The sequence below is a fragment of the Cebus imitator genome, unplaced genomic scaffold (genome assembly GCF_001604975.1).
Source record: "Cebus imitator isolate Cc_AM_T3 unplaced genomic scaffold, Cebus_imitator-1.0 Scaffold10, whole genome shotgun sequence".
Classification (NCBI taxonomy): Eukaryota; Metazoa; Chordata; class Mammalia; order Primates; family Cebidae; genus Cebus; species Cebus imitator.
Genome location: NW_016107325.1, coordinates 8988892 through 9004243, shown reverse-complemented (window position 1 = coordinate 9004243; position 15352 = coordinate 8988892). Strand labels below are relative to the sequence as shown.

The window sequence follows — 15352 nt, the reverse complement described above, 5'->3', positions numbered from 1 at the left end:
CTCTCTGTTGTAATAGAGTATGTATTTGCAATTTTTAAGAAACATACCCCTCTTTAGATTTTACAGATTGTCACATTTTATTTCCCCCTCCATTTTCCTCTTATACAGAAAGTGGACCACACACATAATTCTACAATTGCCTAGGAACAGTGGTTACCATGGTATTTGCAGTTTGCTGTACAGAATACAGCTGTCTGTACTTCCAAAAATATGATTGGTTTCATTCAGCAGAGAAATGTACCAACACAGTATAATATTTAATCTGCTCCCCATTTTAAGGCTTTCTTAGATATAGTACATATTTTGCCACTGTAGTTTTCATCAGATTTTCAAAGGATCATAATCATAATAACAGAAGCAGTGCTAAATGCTTATAATGTTTCAGACAAGGCTCTAAGAACATTATTTATTTAATCCTCATCACAGCCCTCTGAGCCTTTACATTTTAGGTTTCTGCCAGTTTTACCTCTGATCTAAAAGTAAAGAACTATGAATTATGAGGAATTAATAGTTGTTAAGCCTTAAAGAAAAAAGTATTATTCAAAGAGCAGATCATTTGTGAAATTAATGTGGATTTCTCTTTCTTATCTGTTAGTATATAAAAAGTTGGACCTCTCTGAAATAACGTACTGAGTTAATACAATAGCATTGAAACTAATCAGTGTTAGGAGACATACTTTACCAGTAGGACATTTATTTAGCCTTTCTACCTCTGTGATGTTTGGGACCTCACGGGGAGACTTGCCTTCCTCTGGTAACTAGCATGTGTTAACAGAGGCCAGGGCAGATAGAAGCAGGCCTCTTTCCTGGAGTGACAAGCTTATGGCATCACTGGGATAAGCCTGCTTACCCAGCCTTAATTCCCTTTCTGGGTGAACTGAGTTGGCCCTAGTTTGTTTGGTTGACTGCAGCTTCACTCTGGTATAGGTCCTAAACTCAGTTCTAACTTCTAGATGATTCACATTCTCCTACCCTGTGGTTAAAAAAACCTATATCCTCATCACTGTGATCACAGATAATCATGGTTACCACCATTTCCTGTCTTTTAAACTTGATCCTGAGCTCTGCTTTCTCTTGGTTCATCATTTTCATTCAAGATGTACCACTGAGGTAGACCCTCAATTTGGGGCTTTTACAAAATGCAATATGCAAAGGATTATCACTAATAAGACTTAGTTTATATACTTTATCAAAGTATCATAGGGTTGATGAAAGCACTGATTGCTTCAGGAAGACAAATGGAAAAAATTTACAGGGTGATAACATGGGATTTTTGATGTGTGTGCACGTGTGTGTGTGTGTGTGCGTGTGTGTGTGTGTGCACGCCAGTGCGCGTTTTCTTTCTGTTGCGCCTAGAGAAGGGCTGGAAAGAAGTCCTGACTTGGCTTGAGAGAGAGAATCTTGAATTCTACTGACAGGTCTATTATCTTCTTTGCTGTTGCCTTTTTTTTTTTTTTCTTCTTCACCTTCCCTGAACTTCTCCATGACTTAGTTTTCTCTTCTGTAGAATAAGGTTGTATAATTGAATTTCCCAAAGTCTCTTTCAACTCTAGTATTACAAAATTGTTACTTTGTTATTTTTCAGAATTGGCCTCTAACAGATGTGTTTGTTTTGGTTTGATCAACATTAACGAGATCATGGTGTCTCATCCTGGTGTTAATTCTCTGAGGATTTCGGACACTTAAAGTACAATAACAAAATAAAACATTGGCTGACATCTTTAGATCTTCCCAAACTCCAGACTGTAACACAAAAGTTAACACAATTGCATGGGTATTGCATTACCAAAAAGAGGTAGAAAACTTGATGTTTGATGAAGACATGCTTAGGTTAATGAGTTTGTTAACCATCGGATACAAATGTTACCATTGACTAAAGTTTTAAAGTAGATGACTTTAAGAGAAATCTAGTAGCAAGCTTGGCCACTCAGAATGCTCTGAATGGGTTTAATTTTAGTAACCAAAAAGATACAAGTTACTGTTGGTGTTGGTATTTAGATCACCTATAAGTGAATCTAGCTGTAACCTCATTGCTCCTCTTGCAGTATTTATTTCAGCAGATTGATGGGAGCAGCATTAAAAGTAGCCACATAGTGAGAGCTTGCCTAGTGTAGGTTTAAGAGCTCCAGGCCCTGGTCCTGCTGTCTTACTTCTCTTCTTGTTATTACCTTTGTCTAGGATCTGACATGCCTCCTCTATTTCTTATACCCCTTCACTTTGATGTTATGCGATTTCTCTTAGTCTTCATAACCTAGGCAGGCTAAGATTTTCTATGCCATCAGTGAAGAATCTCAAAACAGGTTTATATGGAGAATAAGAAAATAGAATGTATAAGCACTAGATTTTCAGGAGTGGGGAGGAAGTGCCATCCAAAGAGGAAAAGGGTGTAGAACAGGGAGATTCAGGATCTCAGAAATAAACTTGCCCCACTCCACCAAAAGATAACATTTTATTTTTACAAATCATAATAATATAATGGAGAAACTGGCACGTGTACTTTCATACAATGCAAGCCAAAATGTGCATGCTCATGTGTGTATATGTATGTGCATGTGTGTATACAAAGGTGTAAAAAGATACGCATATAGCCATGGACACCAAAACTTTGAGGCAACTTTTATTTGTTGGGATTTAGTGACTTTTTTCCTCATCATTATATACATTGTTTGTATCTCATAAGATTGAGTTAATTTTATCACATCATCCATAAAACTGATTTAATTGTGATACAAACTCACAGCTTATTTTACAAATTCGATACAAGACCTCATACCTCTAAATTACATTTATTATAGTGTAATAATAACATGTATAATGATAATGACACTTAAAATTGACTTGCTTTTCTAAGTTGTAAATTTTTTTAGCATTCTTCCATCAAGAGTTAGGAGTTAAAACTTGACCTTCAGATTTATGAAGTTATTGGACACAATAGTAAATATCATAAATTAATGTCAATTTATAAGATATTTTATACTATTTCATAGTGTTTATTAGAAATGTCCAGGTTGGAGAAAAAATAATGTGAATCTGTCCCTTGAAAAACAAAACATGAGTTTTAAGACAATTTCAAGGGAATGTTTACATTCTCTCCACTAACCCCACTCTTTCCCACCTGTGTAAATCATGTTATAACAGAACCAACAGCTTCTATTAGAAACATTTATCAACATCATTGAAGTTGGGCTCCTATGTTTCTATCTCCTAATTCAGTGTTTTTAGTTTTCTTTGTGTATCCTTTCGTTTAACTCTTTAATACAGGACACATCAATTTCAATGACCCACGCTTTATAATTCAGCTATGATTAATGGGTGATCTAATAACGAGTACAGAGCAAGTATTCAGTTGTTCTCTTGAATGCCGTTTGATTTTATTTTTTTTTCAGTTAAATTTAGTTTGATTTTGAATCAGTGAATTCTGATCTGGGTGTGAATTCTGGGGGATTAACAATCTGGAATGGTTTTCAACCTGACCTTGCCATTTTCATTAGTATATTCTGTTTCTCCTTGCAGTATTTTCCTTTTTACAGACCATAAAATTTGGTGATGTGCATTCCTGTTAGACGTGCAGTTTTCATTAATGGCAGGCAGACTTACCAGTAACTCTAACTAAAGTAAATAATTGAACATCTCTAATGATTAACCAAAGCAGTTTCCCCTAGTAAGTAGACACTTCTGTGTTTTCTCATTTTGTAAAGCCTTTAGACTTAATAAATTTTAATCTCTACCACTTTTTAAAATGTAGTCATAATTTGAACAATGTAAATGTATGTTGGTAGTAAAAGAAGACAGTTATAAATAATTCTTTAATTCTTCACATTAAATTTGCTTATGAAACATTTCAAGTATATGTACTATGATACACATCCATGAATTCATCACTGATTCAACAAACTAGGGTTAAATATTTAACCTTTATTAAAGTCCTTTAAAGTATGTTGAAGAGACCTGAGATGACTTAAAGATGGAGGTTTTTAGACTCACAATGAATGTTTATACAGTAGACTAAGTATAGGTTCCTGAACATTGGGCAATGTTGAGTTTTAAGGTTAATTATTACTGAGACTGATTTCAGTAGGACTCTTAACCGACACAGTCTCCAGAGAGTACAATCTTAAAGTAGATACCTCCTTTTACCTTTACTTTTTACTCCAAGATATACATAATTCTTATTTTATTTGCAGAACATTTTCATGTACTTTAAAATAGACAAATTGCATGTGATAATATCAGCTAATGGTTATGAAGCATGCACTGTATGCTAGACACTGTGCTATGCATTTTTTTCGTTTATTATACTTTAAGTTCTGGGGTACATGAGCAGATCATGCAGGTTTGTTACGTAGGTATATACACGTGCCATGGTAGTGGTTTGCTGCATCCATCACCCTGTCATCTACATTAGGTACTTATCCTAATGCCATCCCTCCCCACTCCCCCAACCCCCTGCTATTCCTCCCCTAGTACCCCACCCCTCAGGCCCCAGTGTGTGATATTCCACTCCCTGTGTCCATGTGTTCTCATTGTTCAACACCCACTTATGAGTGAGAACATGTAGTGTTTGGTTTTCTGTTCTTGTGTCAGTTTGCTATGTATTTTACATATAACATTTCATTTAAGCATCCCAGCCTCTTTTGACATAGGTGCTGTTACTTTTCATGAATGAGGAGCCCGAAGGTCAGAGAGATAATAAATGGCATGTTTTCTGAACCCCTTGTATTGACTCCAAAACCCATTTGTTTGGTAATCATTGTAATGGGCTGCCTTCTACCTTGTAAACTCTCTGTAATCCTCTCTCCAGCTAGACAAATTCACACTCAAAAATAGTGGGTAGTTTGGCTCTGATGAATGCAAGAGTAGAGCTATTGGGAGACTATTTGGAGTATATTCCTGAAGTGCACAGAAAAAAATACAGCTTAACAATGCTGCTACTCAGGCTTCAGTGGTCTTCCCAGCCTTTTAATTAATTTAATTTAACTTAAATTTTTAGCATTCTAAACTCATGATATGTATTACTGAAATATTATTTAAATACTGCGGCAGTTTAGTAAGGCTGCTTTTAACATTAGTCATTCCTGGGTTTGGAGCCTCTCTGGTCTGGTGTATTCGATATGTATATTTTCCGTAAATCCCAATGTATACTTGGCTTCCTTGGCTATAGTCTATTTAGAAATATCAAAGCTTCTAACTTAAATATCCCTTCTTTTTCTGCAGGCTTTCACCCTGCCTCCCCAAGAGAAGGATGTTTAGTGGCTGTAGAACATCTCTTTCTCAAGTCCCAGTTGTTCTTCCGTTCTGTATTAATAGTGATGTTTTAGTTAACACACAGTAACTCCATATTTGATTTTTATTATCTTAACTTTCCTTGGCTATTTCTTAAATAATTGAAATTATTTTCTAAGAGTCTTCATAAAACCTCTTGCCTCTGTGTCTTATAGAACAACAAAAATATATATATTAAGCTATTTCCTTGAATGCTAATATGAATATTACTCATATTTCAAAACAAAATTTACATTTCTGTCATTAATCTGTTGCTTATTATCTAAACTCACTATTCTTAGTTCTTCAAAACTCTTGCCGTTACCAGTTGTTAAATTTACATTTGTGCTCAACTTTAATAAGTTGTTTTTTTGTGTGTTTTTTTGAGACAGAGTCTTGCTCTGTTACCTCCACCTCCTGGGTTCAAGTGATTCTGCTGCTTCAGCCTTCCAAATACCTGGGACTACAGGCGCATGCCACCACATACAGCCAGTTTTTGTATTTTTAGTAGACATGGGGTTCCTTGTTGGCCAGGATGGTCTCCATATCTTGACCTTGTGATCTAACTGCTTCAGCCTCCCAAAGTGTTGGGATTACAAGCACCTGGCCAACTTTAATAAGTTTTAACCATTATTAACTGTATAGGTTCCAATTATGACAAGCCACAAAACTGTACCTCATATCAATTAGTGACAATCATAGTCACTTTCCTCTAATGTCTTTTTTTTTTTTTTTTTTTTTTTTTTTTTGAGACCGAGTTTTCCTCTTGTTGCCTAGGCTGAAGTGCCATGGTGCAGTCTCAGCTCACTGTAACCTCCACTTCCTATATTCAAGAGATTCTCCTGCCTCAGCCTCCTAAGTAGCTGGGATTACAGGCACGTGCCACCACACCTGGCTAATTTCTGTATTTTTAGTAGAGACGGGGTTTCACCATGTTAGTCAGGCTGGTCTTGAATTGCGGTCCTCAGGTATTCTATTTGCCTCAGCTTCTGAAAGTGCTAGAATTACAGATATGCGCCACAGCCCCTGGTCAGTGTCCTTTTTTATTATCCTCTTTAATTCAAATTGCAGCTTCAGAAATGCACGTCCATTTACCATTATGATACACATGCACAACATGTAAGGATGGTAAATGTCGTAGAATAAATGCTTCCCCTAATGTCCATGGCTTTGTCTTTTCAACATGTGTTCCCTCAATTATCTTCATAAATACTGTTTAAAAAATTTAGCATTTATAAAACTGAAATATGTCTGTTTTGAAAAATTTTAAATTTTTTATCCATAAAAATATAAATATTATGTTTTATAAAAAGCTAACTTATTTTAAGACCTCTAGGATGAATAATGAAACATGTGAGTCTATGGTTAGTCTGTCTTTGAGTTAAGAATAGGTTCATAAAAATTTGTGAGTCTGTATATATTCCTGCCTTTTTTTATTTCTATACTGTCTCCTTTATTACAATGAAAATTTAAGAGCTCTAACTCCCAAATAGATACTGTCATTGAGAAATTCATGTCATGGCTCCTTTACCATGGAAAAGACCAGTAAGTGACAATGATTAGGAATGTGTACTAACAGTGAACACATTTTTATTATACACCTTTTGAAAGCAATCAGTCAAAACATGGGAAACATGGAACTAGGGAGGAAAATCAAATGCTGCTGTTGCTTTATGCGTGAAGACGCCACTTACTGATCCCCTAGTGCGTTCTTACTGGTAAACTAGATCTGCCCTAGGAGTGGAGCATGGCTTTAATAGGGCTTTGCAGAAGTAAATCGGTCAAGAAATAAAATCACATCTTCTACTGCTTTTAATTTGTAGATAGATATTTCTTTTTAAGCAAAGGGCTGTGTTCTTTTAGGAGAACTTTTGGCCTGTTTTTTTCTGATGTTTCCTAAATTTGTTGCTCTTATAAGATATCACATGAAGGTTTTAGAACACAAAGACATTATCAGTAGAAATATTTCTATTTAACCTTGATATTCTACTCAAAACAATATTTAAATACTGCAGATTCCTTCGTGCATTTGTTTCTTTTTGTTGCAGCAGACCTTTGTTTTGGATTATTTCAAATATCCATTGAGAATCCACCCCCATGCCTACCCCAGGCAGGATGATCATAATATTTAGTCAGAATGGACTTTAGTGACTCTGAAACAGAATCTGAGTTTGGGTGGCAGGCTTTAACTCTTTTCTTGCTGGATTATAGAGAAATCTGAAGAATTTTGGAGGAGGAATCAGAGTAATGGGATAGGGTTGGAGGGAGAGTTGGAGGCAGCTATTTACCCACTAGTAGGAAAGAAGTTTAATATTTCACCTATTGGTAAGATCTCCCTGGTGCCACCTTGTCCCATCCCCCTGTTAAGAGGCAGAGTTAGTGGGTTTGTGAGAGGTTCGTTCACTGAAGCTCCTGCCACTGTAGACCTAACTGTTTTTCTCCCTGTTGAGGTGACCTGCCTTCCTCTTTAGTACGTAACACAGTTGGCAAAGATTACAGCTAACTCAACCCCTTTTCTTTGGGGGCAGGCTTCCTTTTCTCTCTGGCAGACAAAATTACAAAATAGTAAGTTTGCCAAATTTTTCTTGATGTCTAGCAGAGCATGAAGACTGAAAAATATCTTATGAACTAGTTCACTGCCCTTAGATGTACCCACGTTGTCTTGTAAGACTAGAGTAGCCCAAGCTTTACACATGCTTCTGGCCTGAGTACATCAAGGTCTTTTATTTACAAATGAAGAAGGCAACATATCATTTATTTTTTTCATTCATTCAAGAAGTGTTTACTTAGAAACCTCTGTGAGCCAGACATGGTTCTGGACATACAGCAATAAGCAGAATAGGAGGGGAAAAACTCCCTGCCCGTATGGTCAACCCTAGTGGTAGCAAACAATGTTCAAGGTAAATAAGCCAAATATGTAGTGTGTTAGAGAGCAGTTAAATGCTGATCATAGAAATAAATCTAGGAAGTAGGGATAAGAAATATTGGGACTCAGGCAGGAGTTCATTGAAAAGATGACATTTGACTGGGCATGGTAGCTCATGCTCTTAATCCCAGCACTTTGGGAGGCCAAGGCAGGCTGAACACTTGAGGTCAGGGGTTCGAGACCAGCCTAGCCAGCATGATGAAACCCTGTATCTACTAAAAATACAAAAATTAGCTGGGCATCGTGGTGCAGGCCTGTAATCCCAGCTACTTGGGAGGCTGAGGCGTGAGAATAGCTTGAACTTTGGAGGTGGAGGCTGCAGTGAGCCGAGATTATGCCACTGTACTCCAGCCTGGGCAGCAGAGTGAGACTTTGTCTCAAAAAAAAAAAAAAAAAAGTGAGACTTTGTCTCAAAAAAAAAAAAAAAAAAAAAAAAAGACTTCTGAGAAATGACCTGAAGAAAATAAAGGGACACTGAGTTATCAGAAGGAAAAGCATTCCAGGTATAGAGACTAGTAAGGGTAACTACCCCATGATGGAGGAACTCTGCAGGACATTTGAAGAGCAACAAAAAGGCCAATGTGGCTGGAGAGTGGAGTGAGCCACTCCATTACCAAAGGAGGAGGCCAGAGAGAACTAGGCACCAGGCGGTTAATGGATTTATAAAGGGAATTATTAGTGGGTTTTGACCAAAGTTACCTAATCTGGTTTACATTTTAATAGGATCTTTTTTATTATCTTACTTAAAGATAGCAGATTCTTTTTGTTGCTATGTTGAAGGACTATAGGGAAATAATGTGGAGACCAAGTCTAATTAGGTACTTCCTAATGACAATTCAAATCACGTAGTAACAGTTAAGCTGGATGCTGGATGTCTTCTAAGGGAAGGGACAAAAGGATTGACTCAGTGTGAGATGTGACAGATAGAAGATGAGGGCCAACAGAAGGTTGACTTGTTCTTTACGGGAATACTGTGAGAATAGGATGTGGCAGAGGGATAAAGAGGAATTATCATGATCTCAGCTTTAGACATGCAAAATTGAAGCGGCTTTAGACATTAAGAGGAGATCAGAACAGAGATACAAGATAGACGCAGATCTGGAATTCATCAGCATGCAAATAATACTTAAAAACCAGAGAATAGATGAGATCCTCAGGAGAGGATCAGAGATACTAAATAGAATGTGTTCACAGCCCACACCCTGGGCCACAGCAATACTAATCAGGAGTTGAAGAGAAGTAGACACAGAAAACTGAGTAGCCAGAGAGTACAGATCTGTAAAGAGCAAGAAATGTGGTTTCCTGGAAGAAAAGAATGTATTTTAAGAGGGTGGTCAGCTTTGTTTAATGTTGCTAATAGGTCACATAAATGAGTTCTGAGAAGTGGCCACTGATTAAGTCATAGTCAAGGTCTTTGGTGACTTTGATAGGAATAGTTCAAATGGATCAAAGCCTGGGAAAAGTGTCATTGAAAGTGTTCAAATGGGATACGAGAAATTGGAGACACAAACTGTGAACAAGTTGATTGACTGATTGATTAATTGAGATGGAATTTTACTCTTGTCACCCAGGCTGGAATGCAATGGCATGATCTTGGCTCACTGCAACCTCTGCCTCTGGGATTCAAGCGGTTCTTCTGCCTCAGCTTCCCAAGTAGCTGGGATTACAGACATGAGCCACCACACCCGGCTAATTTTTAAAAATTTTAGAGGCAGGTTTTCACCAAGTTGGTCAGGCTGGTCTCAAACTCTTCACCTCAGGTGATCCGTCCACCTTGGCCTCCAAAAGTGCTGGGATTATAGGCATGAGCCACCTGTGTCTGACCCTGAACAATTCTTTTAAATAGTTTTTTTCTTCTTCTTCTTCTTTTTTTTTTTTTTTTTTGGTAAAGGGAAAGAGCAAAGATGGCATGGCCATTGGTCAGGAGGCACTGGCCCTGCTGAGGGAGGATGTCTTAGGGTGTGCTGACAGTCACAGGCTAGGAGTGTGAGCAGTAGCTGTTAGCGGTAGGTGGCTTCGAAGGACCTTGCCTCAGGTAGGCATATCGATGTTCGCATTGTTTCTCACTGATACACTGCAAATGAAAAGAGATACATTTAATCAAGCCAGCTATCACTGTACAAATAGTGTTCCCTTTTTCATCCCTTTTAATTTCTCCAGATTCTTCTTTAAAAGTTTTTAACTCTGTTACTTATGAGTCCTCTGGATTACATTAGTTGTTTGCATGGCAGTCTCCCATTCTAGCCTAAGTTCTTGAGAAAGGCCATATTTTATTTTCTTTTTTTAATGTATCTATTCCATAGCCCAGCTTCTCCATGTGGCAGATGCTTCATAAACGTTTTTAAAGAATGACTGTTATCTTCCATTTGGGTATATCCTGTGTTTGACATAAAGTTCAGTGTCTTCCTAAAGTTTGCTATTAATTTCTAAATACAGGATTGTATTTGACCATTTTGTTTTCCAGAGTCCCTGTGAAGGAGGCAGAGTGAGGGCAGGCTCACTGCAGCTGAGCAGCACGTCTGCAGGGAATTCATCTTTGAAAAGGACAAAGCGAAAAGCACCTTCCCCACCCTCCAAAATACCCCTGCATCAAAGCGATGAAAATAGTCATGTATCTGGTAATGTGATTTTTTCATTAACATTACATTTCTATTGTGTTTTGTTTAATATGGACAGTAGGAAAGATATGGATTTTATGTTATGATTTTTTAATAATACTTAGGCTTTTAAAATATATCTCAATTAGTCTCATTTAGCTGCCTTTTAAAAATCTGAAACATCACAAAATAAAGTGTCAAAATTATACAACTCCATTATCCTAAAATGAACACGTCATAATTTGTGAATTTATTCAGAAAGGTGCTGCCATTTCAGGACTAGCTGCATGTAGGAAAGGGAATCTAAGTGGATTTTAGTTGTTTCATAGCTAGATAGTAAAATCTAGCTATGTAGATAGTAAAATCATAGATGGTAAAATCTAGATAGTAAAATCATAGCTAGATAGTAAATGGCTTCTAGCAAGGCTCACTACTTTCTGAACTATATAAAAATAAGTTAAACTGTTAAGGAATTGTTTTATTCGTGAATATGACCTTATAAGTTGTGTTGCTTCTTTCCTTTAGCCTTACAGCCAGAAGATGGAGTTCCTTCAGATAGTGTTTCAGAAGCAAACTCTCCTGCGGAGCTATCAAGCCCAGGTATGACACCCTTATTCCACGTGGTATAATTACTGAAAAAGGGCTTCTGTGATTATTGAGAAACAAATCCAGTTGCAATGTTTTGTACATGAAAGAGATACAGATTCTTTGGCTTCATTTCCCAAATTTTACATTATAAAATGAATTCTTGCCCCCACCCTTGTGCCCCTCAACCCAATTAGAGTATAAAGTTGGCAGAGATCAAAATTTCAGTTCTGGAATTGTCCTTGAGCACTTTCTCTATGTGGTCTCCTGTTTTTCCTTATGCAATATCAGGTTAACATTTATTAACTTCCTTCCCAAGTGTATTGACACACCATAATTAGGAATGTGCCTTGGTGTGTGCAAAAGGAAACTTACAGGAAAGTGTAAGCACAATTTCCTTATGCAACTGTTCTAGGTATGAACTCATACAAGTATCCTACTCTAATGGTGAAAGTTTGTTGCCACAAAAATGTTTTCTGTTGCAGTATATGGCTCTCCTTGTGGATTCTTCCCAAATGAAATTCCATTAAAAGTAACATAATTTATTCTAATATTTTTCCAATGTTTTAAATAATACTAAGTAGCTTTTATAAGTATGATAAAAATGTTTTAATCTTTAGAGTTACTATTAGGCATCAATGAATGTGAAAGACTAGTAATGTCATACTAAAAATAGACTATGATTACGTTAGGACTTTATCATGGGGATAATTTTGTAAGTATGAAAAATGCTTAATATAACTCACCTAATTTTTATAATTTATATTCCAAATACTGGAAACATGTAGGAGCAACACTCTTGAATCTTGAATCTTTAAGTGGTATTTAGGAATTTAGAATTTTAACATATATATGTAAGAATTCTTCATTCCTCTATGATTTTAAATCTTACTCTCAGATAACTAGTAATGATTTTCTCAGCTTTTACTCAGAATAATATAAATGGCACCATTTTGTTCCACAAAGGAAATTTATTGGATAATGTTAACAACTGTTTTGTGAAATTAGAAGTCACTGAAGTATTAGAAAAAGGTGTGCATGCTATTCAAACTTTGTTTCATGTCTGCTTTCTTCATTTTTTTCCATTTTACCTTCTTGTTTAATGCATGGACAATTGGAAGCTAACAAATCTGATTTCTTCCAAAATGCTTCTTGGTATCTGCTTGCCTTAACTCTGTTGTCTAAGTGCCATTTCCACAGATTCTACTTCTTTGGCAGAAACCTCCTTTGGCCCTGGACTCTCCAGTCAGGAGCAGTACACTGCGTCCAAACTGATGGAGGAAACCTCTGTCTTTAAGTGCCCTGGAACACCAGAGGCAGCCATAGCATCACTAACATGTAGGTGGTCAGGCCTTTCTTGGCTAGTGCTTTGTGTCAAGCAGATTAAGATATCATCAATTGTAAATTTGATTACTTACTGAAACCTTGTATAAACATATTTTATAAAGAAAGAGAGGTTTCCCCATTTTCACTGAAAATTTTATCTGGATTTGGAGTTTGTTGTTTTTCCCAACCATACAGATGAATACAACAGAGTGGATTAGTTAAATAAAATCAGTGGTTCTGAAGAATTTTAGCTTCTCTTCTATTTGTCTTATATACACTGAGGAGGTCATTTAAAAAACACAATTGAGACTGGGCATGGTGGCTCACACTTGTAATCCCAGCTACTCATAGGCTGAGGTGGGAGGATTGCTTGACTCCTGAATTTTGAGACAGGAGTGAGCTATGATTATGCCACTCTTTCCAGCCTGAGTGACAAAGCAAGACCCTGTAATAAAAATAAAAATAAAAAACACATTTGTATCTAAACCATCATGACCTTTCATTTTTCTCAATACAGAGTTTTCAAATTATATAAATACATTCTTAATTCATAGATACACTATGCTATCGTAGACACATTATATTATAGATGGGTATCATAATGATTATTTCACATCATAATAAAGTGTCATGTACCAAAATATGTACATTTGAAAATTTACTTAAACCTAAATTTTAAGATTTTTTTTATTGAGTAATCTATTTTTATTAATGACAAAAATACCATTAAAATTTGCCATATTAATTTCTCAAAGAGCACAAATGGCACACTTTTCTGTCTATGTGCCTAGGGATAAAATTTTAAAAATACATTTTAAGTACTTTAAATATTCAATTATGTTAAAATTTTAAATTTTGTAGATGTGCTGATTACTATAATCTGATGCTATATCACCTCCCCACCCTGCCCCTCCCGCCACCCCCAGCCTTATGATAAAATTAAATTTCATTCAGATACTGTGGTGTACATAGAAATGTTTAATTATATTTAGCAAAAGTCCAAAACCTCACTCTTTGGCTTGCATTTACTTTCACAGCTAATCTTGTCAATAAGCATGAACATTAACTGCTAGGGATGCCTCCTTCTCTTTTACCCTGCTGGCTATTGGTTGTTGGTGATAAAACATATTTTTTATATAATGAAATATTAACTACAGCTATTGAAAATATTTATGTATGCACACATATGTATAAATATGTATGATATTTAAGATATTGTAAGTGTAGAAAAAAGCTAGGTGGCTACAGTATGCTTCCATTTATATTAAATAAACTATCAAAAAGAAACTAACAAAAGAAAAGGAAACGTGGGTATGGTTATCAGCATATGCATGTATATTACACTTTCTCAGAACATATAGGAAAAACTGTTAAAGCAAGATGCCTCTGAGAATCAAACTGGGTAGGAATAAAACTTAATTTTCATTGTCTAATACTTGCTTTATTTGTATTTTTAAAAATTATATTAAGCATCTAGGTCAGTGGCTTTTAACTCTGATTGCATAGTAGAATCATTTAAGTAGGCTTAAAAGTCCCTTGCCCCACCCTTCAGAGATTCTGATGTTGTGGAATAGGGTGTGAGGCTCAGTATTTTTAAAGGCGGCTCAATTAATTATCGAGTATAGTTGGTACTAATAACTATTGAGTCAAATTTTATGGGTGCCCTTGTAGACAATACAGAAATCTCATGTGCTTTTCATTTTCATTTTTAAAATTATTAATTTGCATTTAATTTGCACTATTAGTTGTTGGATGAGTGTAAAAATCATCCAGTTGAAAGATATTTCTTAAAGGAAATATTTAGCTTGAAGTTTATGAGATTAAATAACCGTTTGTTTCTACCATGAATAAAACCTAGAGTGATAGCAAATTGTTTTGAGAATTATGAGTCTGAGATAATCTAGTTTCATGTTAACGTGATTACTCACCAGGAGAAAGAACTTCACTATTATTTTTGAAGCAGAACTTAAAAGAGTCTAGCTAATTATTATTTTTCAAAATTCTTTCCTTGCCAGAATTGCATAGGATGAATGAGGCAAATTAATATTTAGGATTATATCTGCATTTCTTTGTAGCTGGAATAAGCTCTGATTACAGCCTTGAAGAGATAGATGAAAAGGAGGAACTGAGTGAAGTGCCTAAAGTAGAAGCTGAAAATATTTGTGCGAAGTCACAAGATATTCCTTTTGTATCTGCTGATACAATAAATACACTGAAAAATGATCCTGACCCAGCCCTTGGCAATGATGGTGGAGAGTTCTCACAAAACTCCAAGGAAGAAAAACAAGAAACTAGAAGCACAGATGGAGAGTAAGTAGTCTCTGTGCTGGAGTGTTGGTGGCGGTTTAACTAATACTAGTCTTCTGAGACATAGATCTGATATTTTAAACATAAATACAGCCAGCCCTTTGGTTTTGACTTTATCCCTTTTACCATTATGAAAATGTTTATTAATGAAATACTTGTTTGCTGTAAATATGTTCAAAGAAACTCAAATGTGATAGTTCTAATATCCATGCATCAGATAAACCATGAGAAATAGTTAATTTGTGTGATTAAAAATGGAAAGTTTGTGTTTGTGTATGTTTTGCTTATTATCTCTGTGACCTAAATGTAATATTTAATTTTCAATATTTACCAAGTATTCCTGGAGGAT

General features: G+C 35.9%; 1 protein-coding gene across 10 annotated transcripts in view; it reads left to right on the top strand.

Annotated features, from left to right (window-relative positions):
• Window positions 1-15352, top strand: part of COBLL1 (cordon-bleu WH2 repeat protein like 1) — a 160247-nt gene that overhangs the window by 129103 nt on the left and 15792 nt on the right. For 5 of the 10 annotated variants that reach the window (XM_017548163.2, XM_017548147.2, XM_037745688.1 and 2 more), the window contains 4 exons: window positions 10653-10806; window positions 11311-11385; window positions 12571-12708; window positions 14772-15006. In XM_017548163.2, coding sequence (XP_017403652.1) covers window positions 10653-10806; window positions 11311-11385; window positions 12571-12708; window positions 14772-15006 — 602 coding nt within the window. The remainder of the gene's footprint in view (window positions 1-10652; window positions 10807-11310; window positions 11386-12570; window positions 12709-14771; window positions 15007-15352) is intronic. The other 5 variants (XM_017548177.2, XM_037745695.1, XM_037745673.1 and 2 more) reach the window with 2 other exon arrangements.